This window comes from Lutra lutra, chromosome 8 (assembly GCF_902655055.1).
Source record: "Lutra lutra chromosome 8, mLutLut1.2, whole genome shotgun sequence".
Classification (NCBI taxonomy): Eukaryota; Metazoa; Chordata; class Mammalia; order Carnivora; family Mustelidae; genus Lutra; species Lutra lutra.
The window spans coordinates 59,346,948-59,363,617 of record NC_062285.1 but is presented as its reverse complement, the minus strand read 5'-3'; the positions used below and the strand labels follow the sequence as shown (position 1 = coordinate 59,363,617).

General features: G+C 48.8%; 1 protein-coding gene across 1 annotated transcript; it reads right to left on the bottom strand.

The window, feature by feature from the left end:
* Window positions 1-495: 495 nt before the first annotated feature.
* Window positions 496-15,629, bottom strand: DDX23 (DEAD-box helicase 23). Its single transcript, XM_047740592.1, has 17 exons — window positions 15,490-15,629; window positions 11,630-11,838; window positions 9,757-9,867; window positions 8,731-8,824; window positions 8,554-8,619; window positions 7,863-8,001; window positions 7,458-7,591; window positions 7,218-7,330; window positions 6,824-6,967; window positions 6,501-6,726; window positions 6,055-6,200; window positions 4,493-4,670; window positions 3,583-3,825; window positions 3,012-3,163; window positions 2,689-2,797; window positions 1,765-1,939; window positions 496-1,400 (listed from the first exon to the last, which is right to left on the bottom strand). Exons 2-17 carry the CDS (start codon window positions 11,836-11,838, stop codon window positions 1,177-1,179), a joined length of 2,463 nt encoding a protein of 820 aa, XP_047596548.1. The 5' UTR covers window positions 15,490-15,629; the 3' UTR covers window positions 496-1,176.
* Window positions 15,630-16,670: the final 1,041 nt, after the last annotated feature.

The window sequence follows — 16,670 nt, the reverse complement described above, 5'->3', positions numbered from 1 at the left end:
TGAACTCCACATACTTGCCCAGCTTTGCAGCCCTCTACCCCAGACTCTGTAATGCCCCGGGTCCCCCATTTCCACCCCTCCTGTGAGCAACGGGCTGGGCCATGAGGGAGCCATGAGCAAAGGTACTGTGAAGACTAGGTGTCAGAGGCACTATGACAGGTGACAACTGTCCCTCACGTGCCCAAGTTTCATAGCTGCTCCCCATGCCCACCCTTGCACAATGCTCCCCAGGGGGTGCCCAGGTGGTCAGAGCTACGTGTGAAGTGAGGCCAGAGCCGGCAGGGGAGCCGTGTTCTGATCCTGCTCTGTTTCTTCTGTCTCCCCTCAAGTGGCCTCCCGTCAATTCAGACTATGAGCTGAGGCCCTGGGCTCTTCTCTGGATGCAATTTTCTCTCATCTCCCAAGTCAACCCAGTGAGCCCAAGGCCATCCTGCCATCTTCTGTGGCAGCAGGGAGAACCCAGAAGACGGACTGTGGCCAGAATGTGACATAGCCTTCGTCTTCATGTATTTATTTTCAGAACATACAAACTCATCTTCTCAGAGAATAAAAAACAGAAATTTCACTCCGTGACTTAAAGATGGGCACAGCTGGCTCACCCTGTCCCCACGTCTACTAAAAAAATTCCCTGGGAGAGGGGTGTCTAGAGCACCCAGCACCCCTTGGCACAGGGGCCGTGCACAGCTCGAAACAAGGCTCTCAACTGGTTTTATAATCCAAAAGGACAAACGGCTGCCAAAGTGACAGAGTCCAAGGTCCCTCACCCTCACCGTGCCAGGCCCCCCTCGGTCAGCTCGGGCAACGACCCAGATGCCCCTTCCGCAGTCAGGTCTGTGCCAAAGAGGTAAGGCCAGGCAGCCAGGCTTTCGTTCAGTTTGTGAGGCAACACCAACCGGCCGCCCCCACGGCGGCAAGAGCTGAAGGCCCAGTGCAATCCTGAAAGCCTCTGGAGGGGCAGAGCTGGGCCAGAACCCGGGGTACTTTGTTCTCCCCGCCCCTGCAGCAGCTCCTCTCCCACTGCAGCCCCACACTCAGGCCTGCAGACCAGAGGTAGCGGCCAAGGAGTCTGATTGTTCCCTAAGGCCCCGTGAGAGTGAGGACCTGGAAAGAAAGATTCGATGGTCCTGAGGAACAGGCTCCAGAACATGCCCTGAAACTGACGGGAAGCACGCTGTGTCAGGCAAAGATAGTCTCTTCCCGGCGCTTCTTGGTGAGGATGGTGCCTGGCTTGTGCTGGGCGTCTGGGTGGTTGGCTAGCTCCGGGGGGCAGGAGGACACCGGGCTCTCCAAGATGGCTTGCTTCAGCTCATAGAACACAGCGGAGTCCTCTTTGGTGAGGAAGGTGATGGCCACACCACTCTTGCCAGCTCGTCCCGTTCGGCCAATGCGGTGGATATAATCTGGAGAGGGGGAGGAATGCCACTGAGGATACCAGGCCTCACTTCGACAGCCATCACCCACCCCAGCCCACCTCGGAAGGCAGTCGATACCGCTCGAGCCACCTGACCCTGCAGCAGCCACCGTGCTCTCCCCACCACGACTGATGGTGATCATCCTGCCACGCCCAGCCCAAAAGCAGCCCCCCACCATGCTTTCCCACAGCCCGGGACTCTGTCCCTCATACAGAGACAACACACCCACGGGAGACAGGAGCAGAGCTCGTCTCAGTGGGACAAGCAATCCCAGACTCAGAGCTGTGAGAAATGAACACCCAACAAGTAGCCGCCCTTTACCTGAATGGAAGCTGCCTTCCCCTACACGTACCTTCAATGTTTTTGGCCATATCATAGTTGACAACCATAGACACATCTTGGATGTCGATACCACGACCCGCCACATCTGTAGCCACCAAAATGTCCTTGGCCCCAGCCTTGAGGTTGGACAGTGCAAACTCTCGCTGCTCCTGGCCTTTCCCACCATGTAGCGTGCACGCATTGTACTGTTGGGAGAATGGTGAGGTGAGGAAGAGCAGCAGGGTCATGGAAAGACAAAGAAGTTACAGGGGTAAAGACTTCTTTGTAGACACCGAAGGAGGGCTGCAGAGCAGCACGGTAGAAGGGGAAGGAAAAAGGAGAGAGGATGAGTGCAACTGGAAGCAAGAGGACAGGCAAGCTGGAGAAAGGGAAGGGAGAGAACAGGGTGTGGTGTGGCCGGGGCAGACAAAGGTCAAAGGTAAAGCAGCTGGGGGGCACGACATGTGGAGCCAGAGAGAAGGGAAGTCATCAAAGAGAGAATGAGACTGAGATGAGGGTGGCAAGCAGGGACCAAGACACCTAAGGAAGTCCAAGTGTTGAGTGGAGAGGACACACCCTCCCCTTCGAACACCAAAAGCAGGGCTAAAGGACACCAGTCACCCCCATCTCCCTCCTGATCACACCACCCCCTTTCCCAAACATGTATCAACACAAAGAACTCTGATCCAACATTCCACAGCCTCAGATCTGGCCAGGATGTGCATCTCAGAACCTATCCCTGGCTCAGCCCCCTTGGAGGAAGACCCAAGGCAGCTCTGGCTGGCACTGCTGATCTGGACAGGGAATCACAGCAAGAGACCCAGTCCCTCATTCCCATCAAGCAGCCTCTTCCCTCAGGCCCTGACTTGTATATTAAAGAGGTTAATAATGGGATAGAACTGAAGGGGCCCTCTATTTTGAGAAAGCCCACTCGGTTCTCCCCTGCCAGACACACCCCCATCTTCTCCAGGGATTTCGCCAAAACATCACAGCCCTTCTTCTGGTTGACAAAAATGATAATGGGTGGATCAAAGCCCTGTTCCAAGATTGCCAGCAGCTTTTTCCTGGGGAAAAGAGGAAGAGGAGAAAAATGAGAAGCATACTTCCGTGAGATGTTCACTGTGGTCTACCAGGACCGACCCCATAACCTTTAAGCCCATGGCACCCCCAAAAAGAAAACAGCAGCTCTTTAACACAGCAGAACATTCATCCTCCAATCCTCATACTGAAAAAAGCCCCTTCTTCATCATGTTCTTGCTGGTTCAGCTGCCCCCGTACCTCTTTTCTGACTCTGACATGAGGAAGACCTTCTGTTCCACACGTTCATGGGGCTTGCCCGCAGAGCCAATGTATACCACAGCCGGTCGCCGAAGATAGCTCCGGGCCAGACGCTCCACCGCCGGGGGCATGGTGGCCGTGAACATGACTGTCTACGAAAACAGGAAGCTCAGCCCTGGGCCTGGGCAGACACTGCCACGTCTCCCCAATTGCCACAGGCAGCGGAGCCTGGGCTAATGAACCTACAGCGAGCCACGGAGTAAGCTCTGACAAGTACCACCAGAAGAGATCGTGTCCTTTGCCTTCCCCCTTCTTCCCTCAGTACCTGTTCACCAAGCTCCTTTACATCCTACAATGGCAGGAAGGGCTGAGAGCATTTGCTGGCACCCCTGGTAGGGACCAGCATGAGGCCTTGGAATCATTTTCTAGGGCATAGCCAATGGCTCCACTGCTAGGACTTCCAGAGGGCTGGCATGCTGGCAACTGTACTCTGGGCCCACCTGGGGCACGAAAGGCCTCAGAGCAGGTTTGGCACTGTGCCCTGATTTCCTGGCTAGGGAAGCAGCCTTACTTGGCGGTACTTGTGTTTTCCTGACTCGAAGTTGGCCAACATTTTCTCCGGGTCCTCAGCCTCATCTGTGTCTGGCTTCTGGTTGCTGACAGGCATGTGCTCCAGGATCTTCTGGACGTCTGGTTCAAAGCCCATGTCAATCATCCGATCGGCCTCGTCCAGAACCACATAAGTACAGCGGCTCAGCACAAGGTAACGGTTCTCCAGCACGTCAATCAGACGTCCTGGGGTAGCAATCACAATCTGGAGGGCACAGGGGAGACATATGCAGCCGCAGCATGCACCTCTTTCTTCTCCGTCCTATGAACCATCCCCCGCTTGGGCAACAGACTTCCCATGCTAAGGAACTTGGACCCTGACCTCCAGTTAGGATTGGCAACAAAGGTTCCTAAGAACTGGCACAAACTCACTTGTTGCCACCTTGGATTTTTTTTTTTTTTTTTTTTTTTTTTTTTTAAAGGAATGAATAGGGTCCCTGAGTAAGGTCCAGGAGTTAGACAGAAGAGGCAAAATCAGAAGGAACTTTCTTAGACAAGAACTAAAGGCAACTATGGAGAGGATTACATAAAGGGATTATGGCAAGAAGTCTGTGAAAGACTCAATTCCTGCATCAGAGTTCTTGTAAAAAGCTCTCTTCCCCCACCCTGAGAAGACATGGTCTATGGCAGAGCAAGAGCACAGATATGAGCTTCAGATACGAACCTCAGCTCTTATCACTGCCAGCTGTGACTCTGGGCAAGTTACTGACCTAAGCCCCAGCTTCCCCTGCACAATGGAGGTACTCTACCTATCATACATACAAGCCAATCCTTTTCTTCAGTTTACTGTACATCCGTGGCAGAAACTAGACACACAGCCCCCAAACGAAGAGCCCTCCTAAAGCGGGCTGGCTGTGGCTAGGTGAACAAACCTCACAGCCCATGCGCAGCCTGAAGCCCTGGTCTTCTCTGGAGATGCCACCAATGACGGCCACAGTGCGGATGCCCAGTGGCTTCCCAAACTTGATGGTCTCTTCCTCAATCTGCTGAGCCAACTCACGAGTGGGGGCCAGAATGATGGCGTAAGGGCCCTGGTCTGACTCTTCGATCCTGTGGTAAATGGGGCATCCCACAGTTCCGTGAGCTTTGGTTCTCATCCAACCACAAACAGGAGCAAGACAAAGTCACTCTTAAGGGTAGCTATGGAGATGGGGAGGGTGGTGGGAAAAGGATGCAAAGATCTCACTTAAAAATCAGAGACTCCAGGGCAACCCTCTTGGGTCCCCTCCCTCTTTGGGAGCTTTGATCTATCACTTTACTATCGCTCAATAAACTTTGCTTTGCTGCCCACCAAAAAAAAAAAAAAAAAAAAATCAGAGACTCCAGGACAGTCAAGTTCTTCAGGGAGTGGTCCTGGCCAACCAATCATATATTTCTTTGATACTGTGATCCAATCATTCCCTAATATCTGACCCAAACCAAAGAAGGTGGCTTCTGATTATAGACTTAAAACAAAGAAACCAAACAGGGGCACCAGACTGACTCAGTTGGAAGAGCATGTGATACTGACTGCGGGGTCATGAGTTTGAGCCCCACACTAGGTGCAGAGATTACTTAAAAATAGGGGCACCTGGGTGGCTTGGTCAGTTAGGCATCCAACTCTTGATCTCAGCTCAGGTCTTGATCTCAGGGTTATGAGTTCATGCCCCATGTGAGTTCAAGCCCCGTGTTAAAATAAACAAACATTGGTTAAAAATGAATAAGGGGTGCCTGGGTGGCTCAGTCATCAGGTGTCTGCCTTCGGCTCAGGTCGTGATTCTAGGGTCCTGGGATGGAGCCCCGCATCGGGCTCCCTGCTCAGCAGGGAATCTGCTTCTCCCTCTCCCACTCCCCCTGCTTGTGTTCCCCCTCTCGCTGTCAAATAAATAAAATCTTTAAAAAATAAGTAAATAAAATAAAATAAAAACAAATACAGGGACACCTGGGTAGCTCTGTTGGTTAAGAAGTCTGCCTTTGGCTCAGGTCATGATCCCAGGGTCCTGGGATCAAGTCCCACATCGGGCTTTTTTCTGAACGGGGAGCCTACTTCTCCCTCTGCCTGCCACTCCCCACTTGTACGCGCTCTCTCACACACAAATAAATAAAATCTTTTAAACAACAAATACATACATACATACATAAAACTTATTTAAAAAAAAGAAAGAGGGACGCCTGGGTGGCTCAGTTGGTTAAGCAGCTGACTTCGGCTCAGGTCATGATCCCAGCGTCCTGGGATCGAGTCCCACATCGGGCTCCTTGCTCGGCGGGGAGCCTGCTTCTCCCTCTGCCTCTGCCTGCCATTCTGTCTGCCTGTGCTCGCTCTCTCTCACTCTCTCTCTGACAAATAAATTAAAAAAAAAAAAAAAAAAAAAAGAAAGAAAACCAAACACTCATTTGCCACTGTGACCTTTCCCACTCAGCCAAACCCACCCCAACGGGTGCCTGCTAACCCCACCTGTCAATTTTGGGCAGAGTGGTGATCCAGACCAGCAACGGAATGAGAAAGGCTGCTGTCTTGCCACTGCCGGTCTCAGCTACACCAATGATGTCACGATTCTGCAGCCCAATGGGGATTGCCTGACGCTGGATAGGTGTCGGTTCCTGCAGGGACCCAGAGAGAGGGATGGGTACAGATGGAACTCTGAGCCCTGGACTACTGCTGACAGAAGTGGGCCCGTGGGCCAGCACAGGAGGAGGATACCAGCACACAGGGAGGAAACAGTCACCAGAGGCCAATACTTCCACCATAAAGGGACAGACAGGGTTACCTGAGTGCTCCCTGGCACAGAAGGCACCAAACAGAGGAGCAAAGGAACAAAGCTCTCTGTTCCCAAATGAAGCCTATTTTCCCTGAAATGTAGGAACATGTCAGGTCTTCTGAGCCAATCTGCCCCTCCTTACCTTGTAGCCACACTTATCGATGACCTCCAAGATATGTGGGGGCAGAGAAGAGTCCTTCCAGGACCGGATGGGATTGGGGATCTTGCCACCTTTGGTGGTGATGCTATAGTCCTCCCTGAAGATCCGCCAGTCCCTGTCCGTCATCTCATCTAACTTCTTCTGGGACCAGTGCCGATCATCCCAGCGTTGCTTGGCTTCCTTCTTACGAAGCTTGCGGAGTCTGGCCCTGGAGTGGGACGTGAGGGGCAAGTGGGATCAGTACCCTGCAGCTCCTTTTTGCAGGCGCTGGGCTCTGGCCAACCACCCCCAGCCCCGCCGCTCACTCCTCCTGCTCCTTTTCTTCCAGCGTCCGCCTCTTCTCCATGAGATCTCCATAGAAACGCGACTGCTCTCGCTTCTGCTGCTTCAGGTCGATGCCTGCGATGAAGCCGCGCCCCAGCAACTGCACCTGGTGCCGCTCCTTGTACCTGAGGTGGAGGCGGAGGGAGAAAAGCAGAAGCGGTGACAGCGGCAGGGAAGGGCGAACTACCAGTATGTCCTGATCTGTCCAACCTTCCCAGCTAGGGGCTTTCCTCACCCAGAGAGCTGGCTGCCTATACGCCGGCCAACATCCCCAGCCCCAAATCTTACTTCTCTATCCGTAGCTGCCAGTTCTCTCCAGGACCAGCTGAAAAGACTAGTTTACAAGACTTAGCACTCAAGCCCAGAGCCACTCACAGGGGGTTGTAGTCAATGGAAGTGTCCTCAGAGGCATCCCACTCAAAGACAAACTTGCGGTCATTGAGATGCCGTGTGCGGCGCCGCTTCTTGATGCCGCCCAGATAACGCTCCTGCCCAGGGACAAAAAGCAAAGCTCGAGGCCCAGCCAGGCTCACATGTGGAAATCAGAAGGGCTTGAGAGCCGAGCCAAATTTCCATGGTGGGTGGGGGAACCGAACATGGAACCAAGGCCTGCACCTTAATGGCATGCAGCTCCTTGCTCTTATCCTTCTCCTCCCGGATCTTCTGCCGCCCTTCCTCATCCTCATTTCCATTGGTCTCCCGCTCCATCCTCTCCCTGCGTTCCCGACGCTCCCGTTCCTGAGGGTCTTCTGCAGACCAAGGAAAGCAAAGCTGCAGAAGAGCTCAGTGCAAGAAAAGAGAGGGTGCAGAGAGGATGCGGACAGCTAATGAGAAGGGGCAGCTCTAGGACACAAGGGAAATGGAGACCTAACACAAAGTCTTCTCATCAACTCCCCCACCCCTCCCTCTTCCAAACTCCAGACCAAACTGGTTTCCTGCCCTCCTGAGTGACTGAGTGACAACGACAATCCCATCCCAATCCTACCCTGCCTGGGGGCTGCACAGGGGAGGGAAACGAACCCAACATTTTCCTGCCCAAGTCTTGGAACTGTTTCCTTTTCTTCCGCTCTTCCTCGAGCATCCTCTGCCGCTCTTCCACCTCCTGCTGCCGTCGCTTTAGGGCTTCAGCCTCTCGTTCTGCTTTCGAGAGGAACTTGGGCTACAAAACAGATTGGAACTGTATATAAAGGACACAGAAGTGGGATATAATCGCACCACTGATGAGGAGATGACAGGGAGCCCGACAGTATTTGCTCAGGCATTACACCAGGTAAAGAAAACATGGATAGGTGGAGGACCCTGCTATGGCCTGAACTATGTCCCCCTCAAAATTTGTATGTCAAAGCCCTAACACCCAAGACCTCAGAGTATGACTGTATTTAGAGACAGAGCCTTTAAAGACTGTTTAAGGTAAAATGAGGCTTTTCTGGTGGACTCTAAACCAACTGACGGGTGTCCTTTTAAGAGAAAATTTAGACACACGGAGACAGTGGGGGCATGCCCACACAGAGGGAAGATCATGTGAGAAGAGAGAAGACATCCACCTATAAGCCAAGGAGAGAGGTCGCAGAAGAAACAACCCTACAGACATCCATCTCAGCTTCTAGCCTCCAGAACGGAGAGAAAATTTATTTCTGTTGTTTCTGTCCCTCAGTCTGCAATGTTCTGTAAGCACAGCCCTGCCAACTCAGAGAGACCCCCACATTCTCACCTTAGCCTCAGCTTCTTCCTCAGCCTTTTTCTTGGCCAGAAGTTCCTCCAGGGATAACGGCTGTGCCTGAAGATAAAACACAGTACTTCAGTCAATAAAGGCTCTCTCCCTTTGGAGACTGGTAACGGAGAACTTGAACTGAAGAGGAAGAAGACAGAAATCTTTCCTCTCCTTTACCTTAGGCTTCTTATCACTGTGTTCATCCTCTTCATCCTTCTTAGAGTCTCTATCTTTCCGAGATTTAAAATCTTTTCCTCGGCCAGGAGATAAGCTTTAAGGAAAAGGAACAGGAAAGGTCCATATCACTCTCTTATCCCTGCCCCCTCAATGAGGGTCAGGCTGAGCCCCGGAAAGGATGGAAGTTTTTCCATGATTCCACAAGACTGGCCCATGGCCATCCATCACACCCTGAAGCTTCCTTCACAGGCATGGTCACTGTCTGTTCTGAAACCTCATGATGGCCCTGTCTTGGCCCTATTCTATCTGATTCTCCTTTTCCTAAACTAATCTCTTCTCCCAAGTGGGTCTTCAGTACCAAGGGCAAAAACATCTCTTCCAAACAGCAGGTGCACATTGAAAAAAAAATCCTACTTAACTTTATAATACAGAATGAATTTAGTCTACAAGGTCCCCCCAACCCATGTACCTTTCCCAGATACTGCTCTGTACCTGCTCTGTGTCCCCATTCTCCCTTCCTAGCAGTCCCCGTGATCCTTCCCCCACAACTGCTACAAGCCCAATCTACAAGAGATCTTAAACAACCCCCTTATTTGTTATGGAATTACATCCTTTGCCCTGAATTCTAACCTACACACTCAGAGCCTAATAAAAACTTTGCATACAAAGTTTCCAGGGCAAAGAGATCAAGATACTGGGGCATTAAGCTATCCCAACAGATACATGTTGTCTATCTTGGGTAGAAACCCAAATGGTCCAACTGAGCTAAGAGAATGTTTTACAGGCTGGTAACCCTCCCAAACTAATTTCTAACCTTTAAGAACAAGTTGACCCTAAATGACTGCGACCCAAGAAACTGGTTATAGCATCTAAGGATACATGCCTTCTAAAAAAGACAGCTCTGCAATCACTGCCAGTAGGAGCCGCTAAGAACTATTTACTTTCCTATGACACCGAGCCAGCTTAGAGGCAGACAGTAAGAGATGGGACCATTTTCCTAAAGCCCACTCCCATTCTCTCAGGTACCTGGATCGCTTACGGTCCTTGTCCCGTCTGTGCCCATCCTTGTCCCGGTCTCGGTCCTTCTTATTCCGATCACGCTCTTTATCCCGTTCTCGTTCTTTATGCCTTCGCTCTCTAAAGACAACAAATTTAAGAAATCATGTAGTATTAGCAGAGTATCCAGCTTCACTGCAGCACTAAAGAGGTTCTCATGCTCTTTTCTCCACAAAGTAATATTTTACAAATTGGGGTATACGTGTCCAGGGAAAGCTATAAGGGAATTCTATGAAAGTCTTCTAGGGGCGCCTGGGTGGCTCAGTCATTAGGCATTTTCCTTTGGCTCAGGTCATAATCTCAGGGTCCTGGGGCTGAGCCCTGCATCGGGCTCCCTGCTCGGCGGGAAGCCTGTTTCTCCCTCTCCCACTCCCCTTGCTTGTGTCCCCTCTCTCACTGTCTCTCTCTCTGTCAAATAAATAAAATCTTAAAAAAAAAAAAAAAAGAAAGAAAGAAAAGAAAAGTTTTCTAGATCAGAGCTGTACTAGTAAGCATTAATGGCAACAATGGGCCATGGCCTATGCAAAGAGAGGGACCATCCTTGATCATCTGGACCTTCATCTTACAAGTTCCCTCTTAATTTTTCTTTTTTTTTAACCCACATTATTTTATTTGGGGATGTTTTTACTTGATACAGTACAGTCCTATTTACCAAAGTAATTTTTTTTTAAAGATTTTATTTACTTATTTGACAGACAAATCACAAGTAGGTAGAGAAGCAGGCAGAGAGAGAGAGGAGGAAGCAGGCTCCCCGCCGAGCAGCCAGATGTGGGGCTCGATCCCAAGACCCTGGGATCATGACCTGAGCCGAAGGCAGAGGCTTTAACCCACTGAGCCACCCAGGTACCCCCCAAAGTAATTTAAACCAATCTGAAGTGGGGATCAGCAAATTTTTTTTTTTTTTTTTTTGACAGACAGATTACAAGTAGGCAGAGAGGCAGGTAGAGAGAGAGGGTGGGGAAGCAGGCTCCCTGCTGAGCAGAGAGCCCGATGCAGAGCTCCATCCCAGGACCCTGAGATCATGACCTGACCTGAAGGCAGAGGCTTAACCCACTGAGCCACCCAGGCACCCCAGCAAACTTTTTCTTTTTTTTTCTTTTTTTTTTTTTTTTAAGATTTTATTTATTTATTTGTCAGGGACAGAGGGAGAGAGAGCGAGCGAGCACAGGCAGACAGAGAGGCAGGCAGAGGCAGAGGGAGAAGCAGGTTCCCTGCCGAGCAAGGAGCCCGATGTGGGACTCGATCCCAGGACACTGGGATCATGACCTGAGCCGAAGGCAGCCACTTAACCAACTGAGCCACCCAGGCGTCCCGAACTTTTTCTGTATGGGACCATACAATACATATTTTAGACTTTGTGGACCATAAAGTCTCTATCAAAACTATTCAATTTTGCTTAGCATGAAAACAGCTATAGATAATATGTAAAGGAAAGAACGTGGCTATTTTCCAAAGAAGTTTATTTATAAATCCCTCTTAATTTTTAAGAGCTACTGGGTTGGGGCGCCTGGGTGGCTCAGTGGGTTAGAGCCTCTGCCTTTAGCTTGGGTCATGATCCTGGGGTCCTGGGATCAAGCCCCTATTGGGCTCTCTGCTCGGCAGGGAGCCTGTTTCCCTGCTCCTCTCTCTGCCTGCCTCTCTGCCTACTTGTGATCTGTCTGTCAAATAAATAAATAAAATCTTTAAAAAAAAGAGCTACTGGGTTACTAGGTATAGAGAAATATATGAAAGACTGTAGAGAAATATATGAAAGTCCTAATACTGGAGGCATGAGAGCAACCAAGAATGAGGAAGTTTGAAATGTACTCTCCCTTCCCATACAAGACATGCAAAGTTACTTTACCTTTCTATAGACTTGGAACGGGAACGCGAGCGAGAACGGCTGCCTCCCCGACGCCTATCCCTTGAACGATGCCGCTTCCTGTCTTTAGATGGGGAAGATTTCCTGTCCCGGTCTCTATCTCGCTCTCTGTCAGGAGTCCGAGATCGCTTCCTTTCCTCCTTGGAAGGTGATGCATCCCGGTCCTTTTTGTCAGCTAGCTCTCCTGCCATCTGTCATGGATAAGAGGAATACTTATTATGTATTAGGTACCACTCTAAACTGTTTATATATAATCTACTTAATCTCAAAATGACCCTATGAGATAGATATAGTGGAATGCCTACTTTTTTAAAAAGGTTTTATTTATTATTTATTTGACAGAGAGAGATAGAGAGAGAGAGAACACAAGCAAGAGGAGTGGCAGGCAGAGGGAGAGGGAGAAGCAGGTTCCCCACTGAGTAAGGAGCCCAATGTAGGACTCGATCCCAGGACCCTGATATCATGACCTGAGCCCAAGGCAGACGCTTAACAGCTGAGCCACCCAAGAATCCTAAGAATGCCTACATAATAGATGAGGAAATGGAAGCTCAGGTAGATAAGTTCTCTTGAGTTCACAAAGAAAGCTCAAAAGAGGGGAAAAAAAAGTTTAACTTTAAGATTTGGGATTATAACGAGGACCTCAAAGAAAACCTAAATTTAAGTGGAGAAACAAACTCACTTTCAGCCAGATCAAAAGAAATGTACTTTTCATTATGTAATGGGAAAAACTTTGTGGAGGGCACACAGAACCTCTATGTACTTTTTTTTTTTTTTTTTTGCAACTCACTGTGAATCTGTAATTATTTCAGAATAGAAAGAAAAAAAGAAAGGTACCAAAAAGTAAAGGTCACAGACGGCCTGACTGGCACTCCCTACTCAGATTCTCACAGCCTTGACCACTACCCTGTCCCATGAATTTGTTCTGTGCAGGAATTTGTTCTTGCCCCTGCTGCCTGCAGGACACTGAACACCATGTTGCACCGTCAACTGTCCTTCAGACTACAAAATCTGCTTCAGCCAGAGGCTAAAATGACACTAAGTCTGAATCTACCTCTACCCCATCACCATCACCATCATGCCTAAGACTCAGAATACATTTCTCAGAAATTATTTTATGCCCAAATAGTTTAGTTGGAATAGCAGCTCCCCAGGCATTCGCTTCTGATCTCCTTTCCTCATATAATATCCTGCCATATATCTTTTTTTTTTTTTTTTTTTTTTTTAAAGATTTTATTTATTTATTTGTCAGGGACAGAAGGAGTGAGAGCGAGCGAGCACAGGCAGACAGAGAGGCAGGCAGAGGCAGAGGGAGAAGCAGGTTCCCTGCTCAGCAAGGAGCCCGATGTGGGACTCGATCCCAGGACGCTGGGATCATGACCTGAGCCGAAGGCAGCCGCTTAACCAACTGAGCCACCCAGGCGTCCCCCTGCCATATATCTTTAAGAAAGGGTAATGTGTAAAGAAAAGATAAATGAACAAGTAGCACTTTCAAAAGGTGAAGACAACCCATCTTGCCTCACACCTGTCTAAGAAATGACTCAATGTTCTGTATTAGTACATCATGCAGTTATACTTATATCTCTTCTATTTAGAACCCTAAGAGAACAATCCAGAAGAAAGGTATCTTCTCTATAAAGCATCCTCAACATCACTCACTCTTTCAACAAATATTCACTGAACACCTGGTAGGTACCAGAAATTGTTCTACCTACTGGAGATATGGCAGTAAAAAGTCTCTGATCTCATAATGCTTAAATTCCAATGAAGCAGATAACAAGCAGAGTAAGAGAATTTCAAATAATAATGAGAACTAATAAACAGGATAAAACAGGGTGGATATGACGGAGAAGGGCAAGAATGAGGGCTCAAGAAAGAATTTTTTAGATGACATGTAAGCTGAGATTTGAATGATGGGAAAGAGACTGCAAAGATCAGGAAAAAGATCTTGTTGGGTAGAAGGGACAGCAAGTACTAAGACACTGGGGCAAGAACTAGCTCAGCATGTTTGCCAATTAAAAAAAGACTGGTGTGGCTGAGTGACAGTGATTGGGGGGATTGGGGGGTACTGAAGACTGATTCAAGCTGAGTTCAGGGAGATAGTCAGGAGTCAGATCATGGAAATGTGTTTTAGACCAGGGGAAAGGAAAGTGGATTTCAACCTTACAGCAACAGGAACCTTAAAGGCTGTTAACAGGAAGTGATGTGATCTAATTTTACATTTTTAAAGAATTTGGTGACTTGCAAGAAAATATAGAATAGGGAGGCAAGAGTAGAAAAAGGACCACTGAGAATGCCATTTATAGTCTAGGCAAGAGATGACAGTAGCTTCTTCTAAGAAAGTGGCAATGGAGATGGAAAGAAGTAGAGAGCTTCAGGATAAACTTGTTGGCCAAGCTCACAGGACTTAACTGATAAAGGGAGAAAGGGAAAGAGGAGATACAAAGATAACTCCCAAATTTAAGGTTTGACCTTAAATGGTGCCATTAGTAACCAGAAATGACAGGAGAAGGAACAGACTTAGGAAGAAACCAAAAGTTTCATTTTGAAAATGCAATTCTAGAACTCAGGAGAACCTGGAGACAAAAATTTGAGTTATCAATGTATAGATGGCTTTTAAAGCCATGGGACACTAAATCATATTACCTAGGTAGGCAGTATAGTTAAGGATGAAACAGAAGAGAACCAGGATTAAACTCTGGGACACTGTAACATTTAGAGGTCAGGCAAAGGAGGAGCCGGAGAAAAAGACTGGGAAGAAGCAACAGCCAGTAAGAAAGGGGGTAAAAAGTAAGTATGACACCACAGATGCCAAAAGTGTGTTTCAAGGAGGGAGTGGCAACTTTTCCAAGTGGAAAAAGACTAGGAGATAGAGGAGTGACCATTGCAGTTGGAAAAATGGAGATGGTTGGTGACCTGAACAAGAGCTGTTTTGACAGCCTGGAGAAAAACAGAAGCCTGAGTGGAGTGGGTTTAGAAGAGAATGAGAAGTGAGAATAAGGAAACAGTAAATATGGACAACTTTTATTATAGGTTATACTTATCACAGGGGCCTGACAACCAGGCTTACCCTGATCATCGATTCCCAGCAACCTTCCTTGCAAACTCCTTGCAAATCTCTGAGTTCCTCAGTTCTTGTAGGGTAGGGGCAGATCCTCTTTCTCATCCAATTATTTATCAAGCATCTACTATATGCAACGCACCGTGCTAGATATTATGTTGAGTTACAAAAGGAAATCAGGAAGATCCTGTCCAAAGGTAGGTTACAGAACAATAGAGGGTATGAGGCACTTACCAAGATGAAGGCTTAGATGAAGTATTATAGAAATTCAAAGAAGTTTTTTTTCATTTGCAAAAGAGGATTTGGAAAGATCTGTGGAGGAAGTGGCTCTTGAGCATTTAAGTATAGGCAGAATTTGAAGATGTGTAATTGAGGGTGCGGAAAAGTCATTCCCAGCAAAAGAATAAATAATACAGGAAGCGCAGAGGCGGGAAAGCATGACTGATTCTGGGAGAAAAGCCAAAGTCCCAGTTTGGCTGGAGCATGGGCTACTCGAAACATGAAGGAATAAGCTCGAATAGAGGGTATCACAGGTGCTGTGTGCTCACGGGCAAGAGTCTGGCCCGTTAACTTCGTCCAGGGACCTGGCCTGTGTCCCCAGGAGCCAACACTCCGCCCTGGGGCCCGCGCCCCTTCGCTCCAGCCCGCCAGAGCTCTCCGGGCTCGTGCCTCTACCCTGAAGCGTTCTTCCCAGCCTCGTCCCGGAGGCAGGGGCCACCGCCGTGCCCCCACTCTCGCCCTCTCTGCAAGCTCATGGGGACCGCCTCCATCGCTCGGGACTCACCACTCTGAGTCTGAACCGCCCAACGCGGCCTCAACGTCTCCGAGCAGTCGCCATCTTTCCCGTTTCCTGGTCGCCGAGATGCATTCTCCGGCCGCGAGGCAAGCTGGGAAGGCGAGTTCCCGGTGCATGGCAGCGTGGGCCAACATCGGGTGCCTGAGAACTACTAATACCACAATGCACCGCGTGAGGGCCGGCCCCGGGCCGAGGGGTCTCCTGGGCAATGTGGTTCTCCAAACATCTGAATTTGCGGGAATGAGAGTTACCTGTGGGTTTGCTTCCAGCCAAAGATTCTCTCGCCGCGCAGTCTTCCTTGAAATGTGCTGGTCTTCCCAGAAAGTCATGACCTGTGGCTTACGACGAAGGAATTTAAGGGCTTTCTGAGCTATCAATATCGCTTAATCTTCAGTAGCAACTACAGTAACAACAAATAGTGTACCGTGTGTGGAAGAGTGTTTTTACAAAAAAAAAAAAAAAAAAAAAAAAAAAAAAGGTGAGGTAGATTAGCCCCATTTTACGGGTAGACAAACTAAAGGTTAGGTTACAGGAGTAACCTAGTGTTTCACAATGAGGATGAGACAATTCATTGTGTGGGACTATCCCCAATTCAAGAGGAGGTTTTAGCAACGTTGGCCCGGCAGGAACAACCCGCAATTATTATCCAACTCCAGATGAACCCATACATGGATTGCAGAGCCCTCCTAGAAGGATGGTATCACCTAGGCTGTGGCACCTGTTTTCTTGACTTTCCAAGTAGGATCCTGGCTTCCTTATTTTCTTGCCCTTTGAAATCTACCCAGTTGTTGGACTACCTTCCTAGTTTTGCTTCTTTTTTCCTCCTAGTCCCCCCTCTTCAGTCATCCACGGAGCTTTCTCTATCCCAAATTGCAGTTTCTCTTTGGTCTTATGGTTCATAGTTCACCAGCCCCACTGCCCCCAAAGAAGCCAAACCTTGCAACTTCTGGGATGGTTTAGATAGATACAGGGAAGTGTCTAATGTCCTCTCCCTTCCCATTTTCCCATCATCAGCATTTTGGTTTCAATACCATGGGGCTGTAGGTCTGGCTTTTCTCTCTAAATGTATGTTCAGTTCTCATCAAATAGAGCCTCAAATAATTCTAAATAATCCTAAGCCCCTGAAACACCACACACAATGGCCCAAAGTAACCCTGGGAGAGACCGGC